This window comes from Schistocerca nitens, chromosome 9 (genome assembly GCF_023898315.1).
Source record: "Schistocerca nitens isolate TAMUIC-IGC-003100 chromosome 9, iqSchNite1.1, whole genome shotgun sequence".
NCBI lineage: Eukaryota > Metazoa > Arthropoda > Insecta > Orthoptera > Acrididae > Schistocerca > Schistocerca nitens.
This window is the reverse complement of record NC_064622.1, coordinates 132613694-132635499: the sequence shown is the minus strand read 5'-3', so window position 1 is coordinate 132635499 and position 21806 is coordinate 132613694. Positions and strand designations below refer to the sequence as shown.

Here is a 21806-nt window from a genome sequence, read left to right as displayed (position 1 = left end):
ATTTAGAGAATAGGCATTTGAGGCTGATTGCCAAATGATTCTACTTCTGCCAATGTACATTGTGCGTAAGGACCACGAAGATAAGATACGAGAAATTAGGGCTCATACGGAACGAGCATATAGACAGTCATCTTTCCCTAGCTCTATGTGTGAGTGTAACCGGAAAGGAAATGGCAAGTAGTGCTACAGGGTTCCCTCCATCATGCACCATGTGATAGCTTGTGGAGTATCTATGTAGACACAGTTGTAGCTGTAGATGTAGCTGGACTGACATTCTTTATAGAAAACTGTTGCTGTTGAGTACATTACTGGATGACCAAACTTTGACAAAGAGATGATCAAATGCATACAGGAAAGCTATGATGAAAGTGACGAGGAGGACATAAGAGGAGTGAACATTAAGATATCTCTCACTGCTGGTGCTGAAGCTGCAGTCATCTTCCTGGAGTACGTTATGCAACAATCATATATATGCAGTACTGATGTAATGCTTGTAAAGCCATTGTGTGATAAACCATACTGCCATTGTATATCATCATCGTGATACTACTGTACATGTATACATTCAAGGACTAAGTTTCGTATGAAACTGAATGTGTCTTTGGATTCAGTAAAGTATAATCCCCATGTGTTTACACTAAATTTAAGACACTCAATAATCTGGTACTGATATATACATGGAATTGCTGGATTAGCATGAATCTGATTTACTTCCATATTTTGTGTAAATCTATTACAGCTGCTGATATAGAACAAAATGAGGTTTCCGCTGCACCCAGTGTTCAGGAACACACACATTATATCATGACATCTGCACAAGTGTTCATTTACAGAGAATGAAAAAATGAGAGAGAACACACAAAACGCAATTTAACCCCTTAATGCCTGAATAAATTTCTTCATGGTGCAGAGAGAGAGAGAGAGAGAGAGAGAGAGAACTACTACTACTTACGTCATACTAGAAGTACCCTAAACAGTCGGAACATGGCATCACATGTCGGGCATTTGTAGCTCCGTGTAGAATCTGTACCTCTTGGCACTAGCACTCAAAAACAGTTAACCTTAGACTTTCTAGAGTCACACTGGTATGCTGCGAATTTGTGACACCTGGCATCAAGGGGTTAATTGTAAATAAAATTTTAGGATCCATAATTGCGAATATAATGAAGTCCAACTTACCTGTTCTCATTTATAAACAAAGGAAAAAGAAAAGTATGTAATAAATGTGCAAAATGAACAGAATTTGAACTTACCTGATTTCATGAGACTTTACACATCAGTTAAGGCCAAGATGAGTACATAATGTGTATTTCCAAAAAAGAGAGAGAGATGCTGATGTTCCTTCCACAAGGCTTATGTGAAATGATGCTAATGGATAAGATTAAAAAAAATTGAACATTTACATTTATGAGGTAATGTCAAACTTGTTACAGGCATATTTGATATGGGTCCCACTCATATGAGTGGTATTTTAAGGATGTGTCACACAAGTGATTTGTAAGCAATCTGGTTTGTAGACGAAATTTCCTTAGTATTGGTTCCATGAAGTGAAGTGAGTTATTGCTATGAAAGTGATATATGAGCTTCTCCTTACCAACAACTCCTCAATGCAGTCACAAATTTTGCTTCGTACCCAATAAAATTGTAATTTTTATAATAAGTGCAGATTTGGTACGTTTTATGTAACAGGTTGTTTTGTATTAATAATGTAAGGGGCAGACAAATGAAAACAACTTTGTCAAAATGTGTGCAGGCATTATCCTGCAACAGAATGCCATTCATCAACATTGCTGGGTGTTTGGACTTCAGGGCACATGCTTCAAGTTTTGTGAGGTGTCTATGCAGTGCTTTGCACTAGTTACAGTACTGTTTCAGAAAGCCAATGAGCAGTGGGCCCTTGCAGTCAGAGAAATAAGTGATCACGACTTTGCTATAGCCGGTGTGACAGCTGTTTTGACTGCTCTGTAGAAGTATTGCTGGGAAGCCCCTACACATCCTCTGAGCAGTGCCACTCTCTCCTCATATAATTTCCATATTTTTGCAGCTCCGAAGAACAACATTTGTGGCCATTAATTAATTTTCTTCAGATGAAGAGGTGCACATCTGGGTACCATCATGGTTCTGTAGGTAGTCACAAAGTCCATGAAGGCATTGATCGCTGTCAGACAATGGGATAAATTGACAGTTATTGTGATAACATTTGAAGTAATAAAGTTTACTTACTTTCTTTTCGTCTCTCATTTTCATTTGACTGACCCTTATATAGACATTAATTTGTCGTATGCAGAAACTTGTCAATGGATAGATGCTGGCCACCAATAAATTGTCTAGGTTGCTCCTACAATGAACTTCATAGGTAGCTAAGCTTTTAATGTATGGTGATAAATAAATATTGGAGGATGGCAAGGGCATACCACCACTAATGGCATCATGCCTAGTAAAGCAATCCAACCTACGGGTTGAGAACATCCATAATTTGTAACTTAATTATTACGTTTTCGGTCTAATGTTTTGTTTTCAGAATTCTGTTTTATTGTTAAAAAAATGTTACCTATGCAACTGTCTTCTAGCACAACCTTGTAATGTTAAATTAGGTTGTTGGTTGGGGCCGGGATGAGCATGGCAACAGAGTGACTGATTTTCCACGCAAGACAAATGTTCCTGTTGTGTCCAGAGAAGACTGCATAAACAGTCGGAAGGATTTTGCCCTCATCACCTCTGAGCGGACATTCTGTGGAGGATTTCGGAATGGTTAGTGTTACTAGCAGACTTAGAAATTGTGGTAAAAATATATAAGAACAGAGTAGTACAAGCACTGATACCTGCTAAATTGGCTCATTAATGTATAAGCAAGTAACAAACGCAAATGAAGTAATGTGTAATCTTAAGATGGATGAACTGCAGCAGCTGATTGCACCCTTACATCCTAAAACATAGTAACTGTAATGTTAAATATGATTTTCAGTGCTGTGTGTTGCATCCTCTTTCTGTCTTCTTCTCTTCATAATATATGAATAGCATAAATAGCAAATGGCACCAAGTAAACACATTTTTCTTTATTTCACTATGAATGAAATACATTAACTATTAGATCAAAAATATAAGAGATGGAATGTGTTGCTAGCTAAACTTCTAAACACATACAGGTACGTATCCAGAAATTAAATCACTCACTACACTAATTCAAATTCAGTGTTGTTCACCATTAAATTCTCACAAACTTTGCTGATCTATTGTCAGACTGCAAACATATGTCCTAATAAACCTATCACACACTTTCACACTTCTTGGCTTTCATGTGTAAGAGTACTGCATACTATGGCACTGTCACTGCAACCTCCTTGCCTTGGGAGTGAGATTTTTGTTTTGGATTTTTAATGTGTTTTTGTTTTGTTACTGAATGGGAAACTAACATAATTACGTGTGCACTGTTTTAACCTCTTTTTCTAATATTTTGACATATCATTCCACAGTACCGTCTCTCATACAGTAAGAGAATGGCTGTGTGAACAGTGCACAGTAGTGACAAATAAAATATAAAAGATGTTTATAAAATCTTGTCCTTGTTGACGTAACATGAAGGTATTATATAAATGTCATATGTATTTTATTTGTAATTATTGTGTACTGTTAACAGAACTTGTCTCTTATTTTTATGACAAGAGGTGTATTATTTCTCTAGAAGTTGGGTCCAAATGTGAACAGTCGACAAAATGGATTGGCCCTTGTCACGAACCGGCTCTACTTCTCAGGAAAAGTTAACTCCATAAGGACACCGTTACGGTGTGGCTATTGGCTGTAAAGGAATTTAGTAGAGCTGGCCATGATGTCTCCTTTGTTGATGCTGCTGTGTCTGCGTTGTCCTTGTGGCTTCTTGTTGTCTAGGCGTTGATTCCTTGGTTGCTTTGGGTCCAAGAACAGGTGCGGGTTTTTTAATTATTACTGGACTATCGAAAAATGACGCAGTATTCCACGGTTTCTTTGTATCAAACACATTTATTGCAAGAACTATATGCACAACTACACTCAACCGCGGCCAACACACAAGTGGCCGAAGACCCGTAGTAGACCAAAGATCACGGTCATAAGCTACAAAGAACATACAATTCCAATATCGATTATTGATCGCAACACCTAACTTAGTATTATCTTAAGCAAAAGCTTTTATAACACGACTTTAGTGTATAATAAAATACAGTGACGTCTATTAGTGTATCATAAAATAAAATTACGTCTATTTGTCAGTTCCATTACACCCTGTAAAATTTTTTTTCTATACAAATGATCTAATGATGGCAATTTAATTTCGCTGAAACTGGTCATCACTGTATTTTTGTACAGTCTGGGTGAATGAACTTCTGTAATGAGAACAACCATGTTATTCTGAGATCACCTCCAGTGCAGCTGACAATGTTATGTAATTATCATAACATGTTTTTATTTCTCAGTTTAATGATGAAAACAAAATGAAGCCTGTGAAAGCTTCAAAAAGCATTTTTTTTGCGATATAAAATTTTATCAATTTGAATAGTTTGACAGATCACTTTCCTCAAACACAGCCACAGTGGACAGCAACAAATATTGTATCCTCAATTAAATTTTCTGTAATATTAAAAAGAAAACTAATATCATTACACCTTCAGAAATTCTTCTGCACTATAGGAGGAATTGTCTTTCAGTTTGTGTTTGAATGTAATATTATTGTGTAGCCCGCATCTCGTGGTCGTGCGGTAGCGTTCTCGCTTCCCACGCCCGGGTTCCCGGGTTCGATTCCCGGCGGGGTCAGGGATTTTCTCTGCCTCGTGATGGCTGGGTGTTGTGTGCTGTCCTTAGGTTAGTTAGGTTTAAGTAGTTCTAAGTTCTAGGGGACTTATGACCACAGCAGTTGAGTCCCATAGTGTTCAGAGCCATTTGAACCATTTTTTTTAATATTATTGTGTATTAAACCATAGGAGCATGAATAGCGTGGATGTTTGATTTAAAACTAATGATCTGTTAGTTTTTGCTATGTGATGGTAACCTTGTGAGGAAATGAAATGTCGTGTGGCTAGGGCCTCCCGTCGGGTAGACCGTTCGCCTAGTGCAGATCTTTCGATTTGACTCCACTTCGGCGACCTGCGTGTCGATGGGGATGAAATGATAATGATTAGGACAACACAACACCCAGTCCCTGAGCGGAGAAAATCTCCGACCCAGCCGGGAATCGCCGAAGTGGCCGTGCGGTTAAAGGCGCTGCAGTCTGGAACCGCAAGACCGCTACGGTCGCAGGTTCGAATCCTGCCTCGGGCATGGATGTTTGTGATGTCCTTAGGTTAGTTAGGTTTAATTAGTTCTAAGTTCTAGGGGACTAATGACCTCAGCAGTTGAGTCCCATAGTGCTCAGAGCCAGCCGGGAATCGAACCCGGGACGTTAGGATTGACATTCCGTCACGCTGACCACTCAGCTACCGGGGCCGGACACTTTGTGAGGAGGGACATTGTGTTGCAAAAATGGGTTACTTTTCTCAATGTTTATAGACCAGTTACTGCTTCAGTTTGTTGGAAGTTCAGTATAGTACCTTGCGATGATTGTTTCGTCATGTTTTAAGCAGTCAATAACTAGGATTCCATCTTTATCCCGAAAGATGGTTGCAAGAAACTTGTCTGCTGATCTTTGTGTCTTAAAATTCTTGGGACATTGAGAACCACTGTGCCTCCATTCTTAGACTATTCTTGGTCTCTGAATCATAAGTGTATAACCATGTTTGTTCCACGATGGTGAGACAGTCCAAAACTCCCACAGATCGTGGTGAAATTGGACCAACATGGACTATGAAGCAACCACTTGTTCATGCTTTTGGTCTGCTTTTGACCCATTTTGGAATCTATTTGTCCATGAGCTTTCTCATATTGAAAATCTTATGAACAATATTACCCACATGTTCTTAGGATATGCCTAGAGTCTCCGCTATCTTTTTAGTAGTTTCCCTCTGATCATCCAGGATTGTGGCGTGAACAGCATCCGTAGTTTCCAGAACTGTGACTGGAGTTGGCCTTCCAGAACATCTTCATCTTCAGTGCTGAAATGCCCTATTTTAAATGCAGGGACATAATTTTTGATTGTGGAGTAGGGTGGGCAGTTACCACGCAGTGTATCAGCATCATAAATTTATTCGGCTGGTTCCCTTCTAAAAAAAAGACAAGTAATCACAGCACAACTCTTTTTCACTGTTAATATCTATTTTCTTGTGCCATGTTCAGATAAAACATGCACAGGAAAATAAAAACCAATGTTACTGCTGTGCAATTACTGTCACACATAATGCAAGGAACAAAGTACAATCAAAACATCAGCATTATTCTATGTCAGTTTTAACTAGGAAAAGCCAAGAACTTAGCAGCAGCTCTCCCTTGTACATCATTGCATTGGGGTGGTCAAAAGTTTTTTTGACAGAATACTTAAATGCTTTCTGTGCCACACTAAGGCCGCAAATAGTTAATGTAAGTCACTTCTCCTTAAAGTGTTACATTTATGTACGAGGGCCGTTCAGAAAGTAACCTCCGGTTGATTTAAAAAAATACACCAAGTTAAATAAAAATATTTTAATATATACATCTTACAACTACATCTTTGCACTATTTTTCTACATAGTCTCCATAGCGATTGAGGCACTTATCGTATCTCTTCACAAGCTTTGAAATTCCTTCTGCATAAAAATCACCCGCTTGTGCCTGGAGCCAATCTTGCTGTCACTATCTCGTACAAGAGTGTCTTAGAAATCTGTGGAAAACCAGTAGACAACTGCGACATTGAGAAACGTCGATTTTCACGAACTTTTGCATCAACGAGTTCGTCAGTCACCAATGATGGTCTACCACTCCTCTCTTCATCATGAACGTTTTCTCGTCCACTTTTAAATAAACATACCCATTCACGGACAACTCCTTCACTCAAAACTCTTGGTCCGTACACGGCACAAAGCTCACGATGAATAGCTGCTGCAGAATATCCTTTGGCTGTAAAAAACCTTATGACAGCACGCACTTCACATTTGGCGGGGTTTTCTATTGCAGCACACATTTCAAACTGCCACAAAAACTAAACTAGCGCAGGTACGACGTTCACTCGACCACGGCTTGATGCCGACTGACCTGTTGAGTGCGTGAACGCACAGATGGCGTCGCTACTCCCCCCCACAACCCGCACTGTGACCAATCGGAGGTTACTTTCTGAACCGCCCTCGTATGTTACTGTACTTTTCGAACTATGATTAATTGTTAACAAACTTCACAAGGAAGTAAACTTATGGTAAGGCTGTTGTTATCAGGTTGCCCAAGTGTTTAAAGAACTGTCTACAAGAAATGCTAGAGTGGGTAATTCATCTGAAACTGATTATAAACGTCTATGCAACAAACACGTTTTTCCTCAGTGACAATTTATTTCACAAAATAACTCCATAAGACATTAGTTTGCTGTTGAAGCATATGTGACTATGGGGAAAGATATATCTAAAGAAATATTTGGAGAAAAGAAAAACAGCTGTATAAATATAAAAAATGTGGATGATAAGTAAATACTAAGTAGAGAGTGGAAAACTGAAAAGTGGAAGGAATATACAGAAGGGCTATACAAAGGTAACAAACTTGAAGACAGTTTCATGAAAAGGGAAGAGGAAGTAAATATGGATGAGATAGAAGGTATGACACAGCAACAATAATTTGACAGTGCACTAAAAGACCAAAGCTGAAATAAGGTCCTTGGAGTAGGCAACATTCCCTCAGAATTATTGAGGTCCTCTGAAGAACATACCACAACAAAACAATTCCATCCATTATCCAAGATAACGAGGCTCTTTAAATACCTTCAGGCTTAATAAGGAAGGAAATTATTCCAATTTCAAAGGTGCTGACAATGTAAATATTACGCAACGACCATCAGCTGAAGACTCCATGGTTTCAAAACACTGATGCCAGTTATTGCAGAAGAATGCAGAGACTGGTAGAAGCTGACTCACAGGGAAGTTCACTTTGGGTTCTGGAGAAATGTAGGAACACGTGTGGAAATACTGACACTAAATGTAATTTAAAAGACAGACTGAAGAGAGCCAAACCTAAGTGCCCTGCATTTGTAGACTTGGAGAATGTTCTTGAAAGTATTACGAGAGATGTTCCCAATGTGTTGAGACATGTTTTATCATCTTGTCCCTTCTTATCACCAGTGTTTTTCACACATCCCTTTCCTCATCGAATCTATGGTTAATCTTCTAATTTCATACTTTATCATCCACCTAATTTTCAAAATCATTCTATAGCATCACTTGGATGCTTCATTTCTCTTCTAAACAGTTTTCCCACAGTCCATGATTCACTTCCACACAATACTGTGCTCCAAATGTAAAGTTTAGAAATTTCTTCAACAATTACGGTAAGTGTTCGACACTGGCATTTTTTTAAAAAGTAATGCCATGTTTGCCTTTGATATCTCCTTTTTATGTCATCTTAGCTCTGTCCATGTTTTATTTTCTGCCTAGGTAGCAGAATTCCATAACTTCCTCTACTTCGTAATCCCCAATTCTGATAAGTTTCTCGCTCTTCTCATTTTGGCTACTTCTCATTACTTTCCTCATTATTTGGTTTAATATCAATCCAAATTGTGTGCTCATTAGTCTGTTCATTTTATTAAGTGCACTGTAATGCTTCCTCACTCTCACTGGCAATAGCAATGCCTTCAGCGAATCTTAGGTTAATATTCTTTCACCCTGAATTTTAATCCCATTCCTGAGCCTCTCTTTTATCTTGTCATATTGTCTCTGAACAGACTGAACAGTAAGGGAAAACTGAACAGTAAGGCAAAAAGCTGTATCCTTGTCTTACATTCTTATTGATCTTGTTCAAACATCTTGCACCTTCTCCTGAACTAGAAGAAAGGGTGTGGGGTGGGGTGGCCAACCAAAAGCTGAAAGTATAGCAGTCTTTCTGTTGTATTTAGCTGCTACTCATTGTCTCCTCTATATGATGGGTAGCAATCTATACTTCTAATAATATTGTTGCTCTTCCATCCTGGACATTGTTGTTTGAACATCTTGCACCATTAAACATGGGCAGAGTCACTACCGATTCTCTGGTGCCTTTACATTTCCTAAAGCCATAGTGATGGTCGCTGAAGGTATCCTCAGTTTTCTTTCCCATGCTTCTACATATTATTCTAGTCAGTAACTTGGATTTATGAGTTGTTAAGCCGATCATGCTTTAATGCTTGCATTTATTGGTCTTTGCTATCTTCAGAACTGTGTGGATGACATTTTTCAGAAGTCTGATGTAACGTCTCCAGTCTTAATTGATTCTACATATCAGTTTGAATGGCCATTTGATTGCAATTCCCCCAATGATTTTAGAACTTATGAAGAAATTTTATCTAAGCCTTCTAGCTTATTCGATGACAAGTCTTTCATACTCTGACTGTAGTACTGTATTCACTGTGCTGCTTCTTCTATCATGTCGGAAGACAGTTCCTCTCTTGTAGAGACTTCAATGAAATATTTCCACTCTGTCCCGCACATTGAACAGCAGAATCCCCCCTCCACTCTTAATGTTGACACTCTTGCTCTTAACTTCGCCAAACTTTGGTTTGACTTCTCTACATACTGAATCTGTTCTTCCAGTGACTATTTCTTTTTTTATTTCTTTGAATTTTTCCTGCAGACATTTACTTCTAGCTTATACTTGTATTGCTGTATTCCTGTTCATTTTTTTCTGGGTATTTTTTTACTGTCTTCTTTTGTCAATCATCTGCACGTACCTATCTTCTTTCTTGCACGTACCTATCTACTTTCTTGTACCTGTATTTATCTGTCCCTCTTATGTGATCACTCTTTTTAGTGGTAAGTGCTCTTCAACTGAATTGCTTACTGTGGTATTCAGTATTGCAGTATAGAATTTCAAAGGGGCAATATTATTCTTCAGTACTTCAGTATCCCACTTCTTTCCATATTCCTCCTTCCTGGCAATTGTCTTAAACTTCAGCATACTCTTCCACATCACTGAATTGCGGCCTGAGTCTGTCTCTCTTTCTGCATATGCCTTACAATCCATTATCTGACTTCGGAATCTGTCTCATTGTGCTGTAATTCGACAGGTATCATCCTGTATCTCCAGGCCTTTTCCAAATATACCTCCTTCCACTATTTTTTGAAATAGTGAATTCACCATTACCAGCTGCAATTTATTGCAGAATTCAATTACTTTCTCTTCTCTCATTTTTACTAACTAGCCCATATTCTCCTGTAACACCATCTTCAGTTCATTCCTGGTTATTTTTGTTTTTATTTATTTTTTATTGGCTTTTGGATTTTGCCCATACTGCCCTCGCAAGAGTGGAATGTCAGTTGTTATGATATGAATGTGGGTACAACTCTCCACCCAGTTCCCGAGTGGAGAAAATCTCTCACCCGGCCAGGAATCGAACCCAGGCCTATCAGGTTAGCAATCCACCATGCTGACCACAGAGCTACCAAGACAGACGCATCATTATTATTAGGTTGTCGTCAAGCTTTACATCTGAATTTCCCTTACAGTATCGTCATGCATTTCCTCCCTCTCTTGCTTGTGACATTGGTATAAGTACCTGAACTGTTGTTGTCGATACTGGTTTGCTCTTAATCCTGATAAAATGGACCCTATCACTAACTGTTCACAGTAACTCTCTCTGACCTTCTGTCCTATTCACAAGTAACTTTACTCCCTTTATACCATTTTCTACTTCTGTTGATATTCTCTACATTCATCTGGCCAGAAATCATTATCTCCTTCCCATTTCACTTTGCTGACTACCACTATATACAGATTGAGTCTTCATATTTACCTTTTCATATTTTTTATCTTCCCTGATATATTCAGATTTCTGATGTTCTGTACTCTGACACGTGGAATGTTACCTTTTTATTATTGGTTACTGCACCCTTTTCTCTTTGTCACTTCCCCCATGGCAATCCCCTGAAGGACAATGGGATAAAATGGAGAGTGACAAGTTATCTACAACATGTATAGAAACCAGATGGATGTTGCAAGAGTTGAAAGACATGAGAAGGAAGCAATGGTTGCACAGGGAGTGAGACAAGGTGGTGGCCTATTCCTTATTTTCTTCAGTTTGTATACTGAACAAGCAGTAAAGGAAACTAAGGAGAAAGTTGAAAAGAAATTAAAGTTTGATGAGAAGAAATAAAAAAATATTAAGTTTGCTCATGACATTGTAAATAAGTCAGGGATTGCAAAGAACTTGGAAGATCATTTCAATGGAATGGATATTGTCTGAAAAGAGGCTATAAAATGAACATAAAAAAGTAAAATAAGAATAACAATACAGTAGGATTAAATTAGGTCAATCTGAGGGAATTAGATTAAGAAGTGAGACATTGGAAGTAACTAATGAGTTTTGCTATTTGAGCAGCAAATAGAGAAGATATAAAGTGCAGACTGGCAATAACAAGAAATGCACTCCTGAAAAAGAGAAAATGTGTTTTCTGAAGGTATTTGTCCGGAGTGTAGCTTTGTGCAGGACTGAAATGTGGACAAAAAGCAGTTCAGACAAGAAGGGAATAGTCTTTTGATATGTGGTGTTACAGAATAGTTTTGAACATTAGATTGGGTAATTAATGAAGAGGTAATGAATTGAATTGGGGGAAGAAGAAATTTACGCTACACAATGAAAGAAAGAATCAGTTGTCAGGGCACATTCTGAAGCATCAGGGAGTAGTCAGTTTGGTTACGGAGGGAAGCGTGATAGGTAAAATTCGTTGAGGAAGAATAAGACCTTATTGGAGTTGAGTTGGCTCAAATGGGTGTCGGATGAAGTAGGTAATCAGAAATGAAGTGGCTTCCAGCAGAAACTCTTGCTGAGTGCTGCATCAAGCAAGTCTTTAGACAGAGGACTCCAGCAACAAGGGATTTTGGTGAATTAAAACAACATAAATAAGTCTGTCCTCAAAATCTGATACAATCTGTAATGCAATAGTTACAGACCTCAGATTTTTAAGACGATCTGTAACATGTGGCTTTCTATTTTTATCGGTATAAACACCTAAGAATTAAGATTTTCCATTTCAGTTAATATCATTTATTATTTCTAAACGTGTGATCAGGCCTTGTGTAGTACTGAATTGATTGCATTGTTTTTTGTCAGAGTTCAGTGACAGTCCACTTGCAGAATTTGCAAAGAACCAGTTAGTAATTACCAAGAAAGTATTAACTATATTTTGAAGTGTTGAAAGTTTCTCCATCTGCAGCAAGGACAAGAGCAGACCCAGTATTGATCTCTGATACAACAGTAGTGTTTATTCCCCATTCTGAAAATGCTGTTTCATAGTGTAGATTTCCTTAGTTTTTAAATGTTAGAGTCTGTATTCTTTTGAAAAGTAGTTACCACCAAGATTCCTAATACCATAATAACTGAGCCCCTCTAGGAGGATACTGTGAACTACACAATCAAAGGCATTAGATGAGTTACAGAAATGAGACATTTGTGAAATCCAAATTGAGCTAGCTAATTGTCTAATTTGAGTGAGGTGTGTTGTTAGTCTTGCATTTGTAACCCTTTAGAACCTTAGAGAAGCCAAAAGTACCACCTATCTTATTACCTTTCTTGTAAAGGAATCTGGCAGTAGCTTAGTTCAGTCATCTGAAAAAATATCTCCAGTGATAATGATGCATTGCATTTATGACTAACTATCTTTCACATATATGAAGAAAAGGATTTTACTTAGTATACTATCAATTCCATGAGAGATTTTTGATTTTGAGGGAGTTTTTTTACATTCCTGATTCCTTTGGCAGAGTATGAGGTAATTGTGATTTGGCCATATGTATGTGGTTTTGCTCCCTGCATGTATTCTACTGCTTTATCCCTTGAACTGTTTATGGGTGTCATCTGAGGTATTCCCAGGAAGTGAATATTAGATACATTGAATGCCAGACTGCTATAATTTTTTATTTAGCTGTGTTCTATAGTAATTAAGTTCTCACATTTAACTGGTTTTCTGATTTTTGTTTCCATTGTTACCCATATTGATTTAATTGTATTATATTACTTACTAATTTCAGACATTATATACAGAATATTCTAAATACTTTCCTTAAGATAGCACAGCATTTCTGGTAATATGAAATGAATCCTACATCTTTGTTTTTCCCACACATCTCGTATAATTTAGTTTTCCGTGTACATGATATTGACTTTTTTAATCCAAGACTTTTTGTGTGTTATTACTGCCATAGTTAATTGTTTTCATGGGAAAGCAGGGAACAGGCTCTGTTAAAGATTGACAAACTATTTATAAGTATATTAAATTTTGTACTAAGAAAGTAGGAAAGTTCTAGTTTTTTGAAGGTGCCCCAGTTGGTATCTGCATATTGTAACTACTACACACAATTTTTCCAGTAGCAGCAATTCAAAATCACAGGTGTCCAATTTTTGTTCTAGGCAGAAACTATAATCTTAAATAGATATATGTTTGATATTATTTTTAATGTACATGTCGATTCCTCCTTTCTCTGTATGTCCCCTGCAGAAATTGGTTGCATAATTTATAGTACTATGCATTTAACATAGAGGTTGCTGTATTTACATGGTGCTCAGGCAGATATGGTACATAAAATCCTTTTGACATTTCTAAACAGATAAAAAATTCATTGACTTTTCCGTAGTCATCTAATATTCTGATGCATGACCGTAGGTTTATTTAAATTAGTTTCTTTTCTGTGTGACACTACAGTTATTTGGACCTCTTTTAAAACGGTCTGGTCTTTAGGCTAAATAAAGCTTACCCCTCAACTGTAATCACAGGAATTCTACCATTAGTGACAGTGGCCACTGTTATATTTTCAGCTATCAGTTCAAATAATCTTATCTTTCCCCCCTCCTGTTAAGGTGTAGATCATGTTCCTAGCCGGGGCAGCACCAAAGTGAGCTGTTACCAGTCAGTTTCTGGTTAACTTGTCTGACAGCTTTGTGAATCCAGGATTTATCATGTCACTGCATTACCTCAGTGTAGTCAAGCACCTAGATCACTTGTAAAAAATTATTCTCTATTCTACACCAACTATAGATACCTGGACCTCTGTACTCAAATCCCTAATCAGTGCCTCAATATCCTCTATTACTAGGCCAAAGTTAGAACTAGTTTCTAAAATGTTTTTGACCAGGTGCATAGACCCTAGTTTTTCTTAGTGCTTTTTGCCTGTGTCTTTCTCATGACAGCTACCTAGCACCAAGACATATCTTTTTGTGTGCGTGCGCTCATTTTCCAACACATCCCTTAAATTTGTATTAATGGTCTGCTGTGCCATATTTCTGCCCATAGCTGAACATGAGGTGGCTCCCCTTAAACAGGCTAGATGCTACATATGTTTTTGTGCTTGCTTTTCACCATTTTCCTCTTTACATTTTCCCACATCTGTTCTTCCATTCCTCCACTCCTACCCAAAGTTGCTCTAATTCAGTTTTCAATTCATGTGCTTCACCTCTTGTTCTGTAGTTTTCTACTATTTGAACATATGCTATATATCAACGGGAAAGCTTAACCGAGAATTCCTTCTTCTGACCCACTGTACTTCGTCCACTTAAACTCAGTTCACAACTTACACACATCAATCCCAATCTGTTAAATAACCTGTGGCACCAAGCACATTTGTCAACATGGTCATGCTATTGTAAATAATTGCACAGGTATACGCATTTCTACATATTAGGGGCCTGTTACAGTTCTGTTTATACTCCTAGATAAGTGTAAGCAAATTACACCTAGTGGCCATAACTTTTAACACTGAATAACATGTTGTAAACTTAATCAAAATCAAACCTGCATTTTTAATTGTAGATAAATGCAAAGTTCTCCAATACTTAGCCATAAGTGAAGTAAAAATATTTGTTTTGTAAATAAAAAAATGCCTTCTTGTGCTGCACTGGATTTTATTTCTCCCATACACATTTCGCTGTTTTTCACTTTGAGGCATATCATCAGTGGGATCTGGAATGATAACAGTTTTATTTTCATATGTGTTATATGTTGATTAGGAAACAGTTCACATCTCATTTTCATGTAAATAAGTGATTACTGACAGTTCTTCACATTTTTGGTTGGCATCTGTGTTTCCTCTCATTTGGTCGCATGCTGGAGGTCATGCTACAGCTATATTTACGAAATGTAAGCATGTTTTTATATTCCAAACTTGTTTATTCACACTTTTCATCTTGCTGCCCTTACAGTTGTGATGTACTATCAGTCTTCTGTCACTAATTACAGATATTTGACCAAAAACTGTGATTTTGAGGTGTAACTACTTTGTTTACTATGGGTCTCATCCCGTTTTTTTTTTTTTTTTTTTTTACATAAATGTTGCCAGCCTAAATAGTATATGCTGGAAACTAACATAGTTCATTTTTCTTTTATGTGTGAGAATGTGTGTTTTTTTTTATTTATTTTTTATTGTTTATTTTTATTTATTCTAATTTTATTTTTTTGTGGGGGGTATTTGGTTATACAGGGTGAGTTGTTAGAATGCTGAATATGTAACAGCTGGTCAGAGAATGGTTGAAAGTTTTGGTGTTCAGCCGATTCGAGTTTTGGTTTAAATGTTTTGTTGAGAGATTCATGGACAATTGAATGAAAAGAGGGTCGGTTATTATTATTATTATTATTATTATTATTATTATTATTTCTCTTCCCTGTCTCAGACATTATGTCTAGTTAAAAATGGAAAGTGATGCGGGCCTTGATCAAGCGTGACTTCCTTTTAACTGTACGGTATATGTTACATTGGATTTAGGAACTTTCGGTTAATTGAACAAGTATCAATAATTACAGATTTCTGTAGTTGTATATATAAGTTTGGATGTAGCTGTATTGCGTTGATGTACTGGTGGATATTGTGTGGTATGACTCCTGTAGTTGATAGTATAATCGGTACAATGTCAACTTTATCCTGGTGCCACATATACTTGACTTCCTCAGCCAGTTGGATGTATTTTTCAATTTTTTCTCCTGTTTTCTTCTGTACATTTGTTGTATTGGGTATGGATATTTCGATTAGTTGTGTTAATTTCTTCTTTTTATTGGTGAGTATGATGTCAGGTTTGTTATGTGGTGTTGTTTTATCTGTTATAATGGTTCTGTTCCAGTATAATTTGTGTTCATCATTCTTCAGTACATTTTGTGGTGCATACTTGTATGTGGGAACGTGTTGTTTTATAAGTTTATGTTGTATGGCAAGTTGTTGTTGTATTATTTTTTGCTACATTGTCATGTCTTCTGGGGTATTCTGTATTTGCTAGTATTGTACATCTGCTTGTGATGTGATCAACTGTTTCTGTTTGTTGTTTGCAAAGTCTGCATTTATCTGTTGTGGCATTGGGATCTTTAATAATATGCTTGCTGTAATATCTGGTGTTTATTGTCTGATCCTGTATTGCAATCGTGAATCCTTCCGTCTAACTGTATATATTGCCTTTTGTTAGCCATGTGTTGGATGCCTCTTGATCAATGTGTGGCTGTGTTAGATGATACGGGTGCTTACCATGTAGTGTTTTCTTTTTCCAATTTACTTTCTTCGTATCTGTTGATGATGTGTGATCTAAAGGGTTGTAGAAGTGGTTATGAAATTGCAATGGTGTAGCCGATATATTTATATGAGTGATTGCCTTGTGTATTTTGCTAGTTTCTGCTCGTTCTATAAAGAATTTTCTTAAATTGCCTACCTGTCCACAATGTAGGTTTTTTATGTCGATAAATCCCCTTCCTCCTTCCTTTCTGCTTAATGTGAATCTTTCTGTTGCTGAATGTATGTGATGTATTCTAGATTTGTGGCATTGTGATCGTGTAAGTGTATTGAGTGCTTCTAGGTCTGTGTTACTCCATTTCACTACTCCAAATGAGTAGGTCAATATTGGTATGGCATAAGTATTTATAGCTTTTGTCTTGTTTCTTGCTGTCAATTCTGTTTTCAGTATTTTTGTTAGTCTTTGTCTATATTTTTCTTTTAGTTCTTCTTTAATATTTGTATTATCTATTCCTATTTTTTGTCTGTATCCTAGATATTTATAGGCATCTGTTTTTTCCATTGCTTCTATGCGGTCGCTGTGGTTATCCATTATGTAATCTCTTGTTTAGCGTGTTTTCCCTTGACTATGCTATTTTTCTTACATTTGTCTGTTCCAAAAGCCATATTTATATCATTGCTGAATACTTCTGTTATCTTTAGTAATTGGTTGATTTGTTGCTGCCAGTAGTTTTAGATCATCCATGTATAGCAAATGTGTGATTTTGTGTGGGTATGTTCCAGTAATATTGTATCCATAATTTGTATTATTTACATGTTGGATAGTGGGTTCATAGCAAGGCAGAACCAGAAAGGACTTAATGAATCTCCTTGGTATATTCCACGCTTAATCTGTATTGGCTGTGATGTGATATTATTTGAATGTGTTTGGATATTAAGTGTGGTTTTCCAATTTTGCATTACTATGTTTAGGAACTGTATCAATTTAGGATCTACTTTGTATATTTCCAATATTTGTAGTAACCATGAGTGGGGTACACTATCAATAGCATTTTGGTAATCAATGTATGCGTAGTGTAGCGACCTTTGTTTAGTTTTAGCTTGATATGTCACCTCTCCTTTGCAACAGCCTTTTTGTTCTTCATTTATAATTTTGTTCTGTGTTGTATGTGTCAATAATTTCTGTGTAATGACTGAAGTTAATATTTTGTATATTGTTGGTAGGCATGTTATGGGGCGATATTTAGCTGGATTTGCTGTGTCTGCTTGATCTTTAGGTCTCAGATAAGTTATTCCTTGTGTAAGTGTATCAGGGAATGTGTATGGGTCTGCAATGTAACTGTTAAATAATTTAGTTAGATGTGAATGTGTTGAGGTGAACTTCTTTAGCCAGAAATTTGCTATTTTATCTTTTCCAGGGGCTTTCCAATGAGTATTATTATTATTATTATTATTATTATTATTATTATTATTATTATAGCCCTGTGTTGTAGTGTTAAACTATTAATTTGTCTATTAGTGTAAGCAATGAGTTGTTTGGCACGAGTATTTGATTATTCAACAGGGTTTTCTTTTCCTACTTTGGTTTTCTGTATGTGGTAATTTTCTTGCAAAACAGTGGGAACAATTGTAACATAGTCACACAGTTAAACAACGAAATTAAAAATAAAGTAGAAAACCGTTAATGTCACAGTGGAACCAAACACAACCACATTCATTCAGTACCATAACAACTACACAGAATAGTCGGGAAAAAATCACAGCAAATGCAAGATGGTATACCATCACATACAAACACAAACTGGCAAACAGTCACAAACATTTTCAAAAGACAGGGAATAAATATAACATACACAACTGACACTTCTATCCAAAAATACACCCCAAAACTGACAAAAGCCAGCAATATATACTAGATTGCAGGTGTATATCATATCAATTACAGTGTAGCACTTGTGATGGCAGATATGTAGGAAAGACAGACAGAGCATTTGATGTCAGATACAAAGAACATATGATGATCTGGGAGATGGCACAAACCACTCCACATTTTCAGAACACCTAAGAGAGCACAATCACAAACCAACCACTAAAGGAGATGTGGAAATAATTAGAATCAAAAATAAAAAAAACACCTAACCCTGCAAGAAAATTACCAGGTACAGGTGTTGGTGATGGTACTCCAGCCCCTTTCCACTCACTTGTCCACACACACACACACACACGCACACACACACACACACACACACACTAATTTTCAGCATATATTTAGTTAGGTTGGCAACATGTATGTGCAAATCAAACAGGACAAGACTCATAATGAAATCAAAGTTTTCAATCAAGTATGTGTAATTAGTGACAGAAAAATGAAATTGCATCGCAAAAATAAAGGCAAACAAGATAAAGAGGGAAGGGGGAAGGAAAAAAGTTCTGAACATAAAAACATGCTTATGTTTCGTAAATAGAGCTGTAGTGCAACCACCAGTAGTGACCAGATGAGAGGAAATGCAGAGGCCAACTAAAAACACGAAGAACTGTAAGTAATTGCTTTTTTACATAAAAACAAGACATATCTGTAGATTACAAAAGAGTTCATCGCATATCACAACAAAACTGTTATCATTCTAATTCCCACTGATTATGCCGTAAAGTGTAAAAAGGCAAAATGCGTCTGGGAGAAATTAAATACAGCACTGCAAGTGGTGTTTTATGATTATAAATTACAATTTAATTATAAATTACAGTTTAATTATAAATCTCTGCTTGCTGCAGAGGATGGGCACACAAAAAAGCTCCTTAAGTGAAACAGCATTGCAAACAAATGAAGTTTATCCAGTGTTTGTTATAAACAGATTTTAACCTAAGCACATGATTTCCTCTAAGAACATTCTACTGATAATGAATAATATGATTCAAGAAGCAAAACTTTGGTATTTGAACTGGAACAGGCACTAATAACATTTACTTACTATGTAATATAGATAAAAGTAACTGATAGAACTGATTAATAGTTTACCTTTATGGCAGTGGGGGAAAAGCAAGGTCTCATCTGGCAGAGTGATACAAAAGTACAGAAAAGCTATTTTAATTTCTTTGCTGTGTATGTGAAGCTTGTTATCAATTTCTTTGCCCTCCGTGATGAAGCTTATATATTTATTAATATTTTTTGACATAATGTCAATAATATTGAATGTAGAACTCTGACTTTCTATTGTCAACAGATACAGGGCCCTGTTCAGGTGACAGTGGAGGTGGTCTCTTCCTTCCCTCTGATCCAGGGCGAGGAAGTGATACACAATGGTTTCTGCGTGGAATTGTAAGCCTGTCACTACTTGATCCCGAAACACAGAGCTGTGACTTGAGGCAATACATTGTGTTCACAGATGTTGCAAAGTTCCAGGACTGGATTTTGCAAATAGCACAGAGACTAGGAGATCAACCATAACATAAATGTGATTGCCTCTTACATTCAGGTGATCCTGAAAACTAAGAGAATATAGTGACTGTTGTATCTAAACTTAATTGTATTTATTGTATTTTCAAGAAGACAAAAGCCATGACTATGGTTACATGCTGTGCTGTGAAAACTGATGACACACATTAGTGATTATGGCTGATGTGTTCAGCACTGTATATGTTCCAGGAAGAATATGATCTCAGTAGCAATTTGAAAGAAAGTATGTGTGCCATACAAAGTACAAAAGTTGATGGAAGCTGTAGATAGTGCTTTGCCATACATGTTAATAAACTGAACCCAACCTGTAATTCTATTATGGTTACTAAATGTGCATTTGATTTGGTGTAGAAGAAAATGAGATTTTTTTGAGCCTCTAGTTGCTAAACCTTACTATGGCCCCTATGTAAGATTCTCCAAAACATTGAACTCAGGATGTAATTTGTAGATTTTTAAAAATTAAAGCCTCATAAAATTACTTTATTTAGATGTGATTTTTGACTGCACATGATAATTTTGCTGCATAATGACAGTATTATTCTAATTTTATTATAAGCAAATATATTTTTGTAAACTTGTTCCCACTTGCTTTCATAAATCAAATAAAAATACCTATAGCTGTCTGAAGAGATGCAGAAAATAGTACTAAAAGACTGTAGTGAGTTGAGACACAAGACATAAAAAGAAAAGTTTTCATAAGTTTTAGAATTACTTCTAAACAGAACAGTAAGAGGAATGTATATTGAGTCACAGATGTAACAACACAAACTTCACTTCAGTAAATTTTCCAAAAGTGAAGAAAATAATCCACCATATATGGTAGGCATTGAACAGTGAAATGATGCAAAAGAAGTGGTTTGTTATACCCAAGCTATCAGACATATTTTTGGGGCAGAAGGATATGTTTGAAGGACAGCATGAGTTTACATAAATATGACATTTGCAAAGAGGATAATTTATACAGTAATGGATGTGAAGAAAACATTTCAGATGGGCACTTTGTGCTGAACAGTAGTATGCTCACTAATTGGCTTTAAAATTCACTTCTGGCCCCCTCAGTTTGACAGTGTCACTTCACAAAGGCAGGTGGTAGTCATGTCAAGAAAGAAATATGTACATGGGGTACATAGAAATTCACAGGTGTCCCTGCATTTAAAGGAAAAGATATGCTGGTGATATGACAGAAATAATTAGTGGCTCCTAAGACAAGTTCTTCAATTGAGGTCTCCAATAAGGACATAACACATGAAATGGATTCTGAGCAATAATGGTATAACAATGGGCAAGAATATTTAATAATTTAGATGGTTACTGAAATAGCATAACTGAAAATGTAAGGACTTCTCGCGTCCGTTGGCCGTCGTAATTTAATATTATATTATTATTATTATTATTGTTGTTGTTGTTATTTTTTGATTGTTGCAGACTTACGTGGTGGGCCTTAATAAAAATGATATTTCATTTAATTTTGGTTTACGGTTAAATGCTTTTGTGAAATTCTCCTTTTTAACAATATTAATCTCAAATTATTTGTTACGTTAATGAATGTTAGACTCGCTGAATCTTAAAAACATGAGCATACAAATTTAACATTGGAATAAACTTTTCATATCAATTTCCTTGGCTAGTCAGTTCACTTTAAAGCAAGAAATCTTTAGTTATTAATTACAATTGCGGCCCACACACGCGCGAGAGTATTTTTTCTTACCTGCGTTAACCATTGTATTGTAGTCGGAGTCCTGGCTCTGGCTGTTGGCTATGGTACTGAAAATAAGAATCTTAAAGCTACGTATTTCTGCAACATCGTGCGGCTGTGGAGAAAAAT

At 36.5% G+C, this 21806-nt stretch overlaps 1 protein-coding gene across 1 annotated transcript in view; it reads left to right on the top strand.

The window, feature by feature from the left end:
- Positions 1-20459, top strand: part of LOC126203748 (serine protease gd-like) — a 309528-nt gene extending 289069 nt beyond the window's left edge. Inside the window, exons 8-9 of the mRNA XM_049938116.1 lie at positions 2595-2751; positions 19749-20459. Coding sequence (XP_049794073.1) covers positions 2595-2751; positions 19749-19972 — 381 coding nt within the window. The 3' untranslated portion in view covers positions 19973-20459. The remainder of the gene's footprint in view (positions 1-2594; positions 2752-19748) is intronic.
- The last annotated feature ends 1347 nt before the right edge of the window (positions 20460-21806 follow it).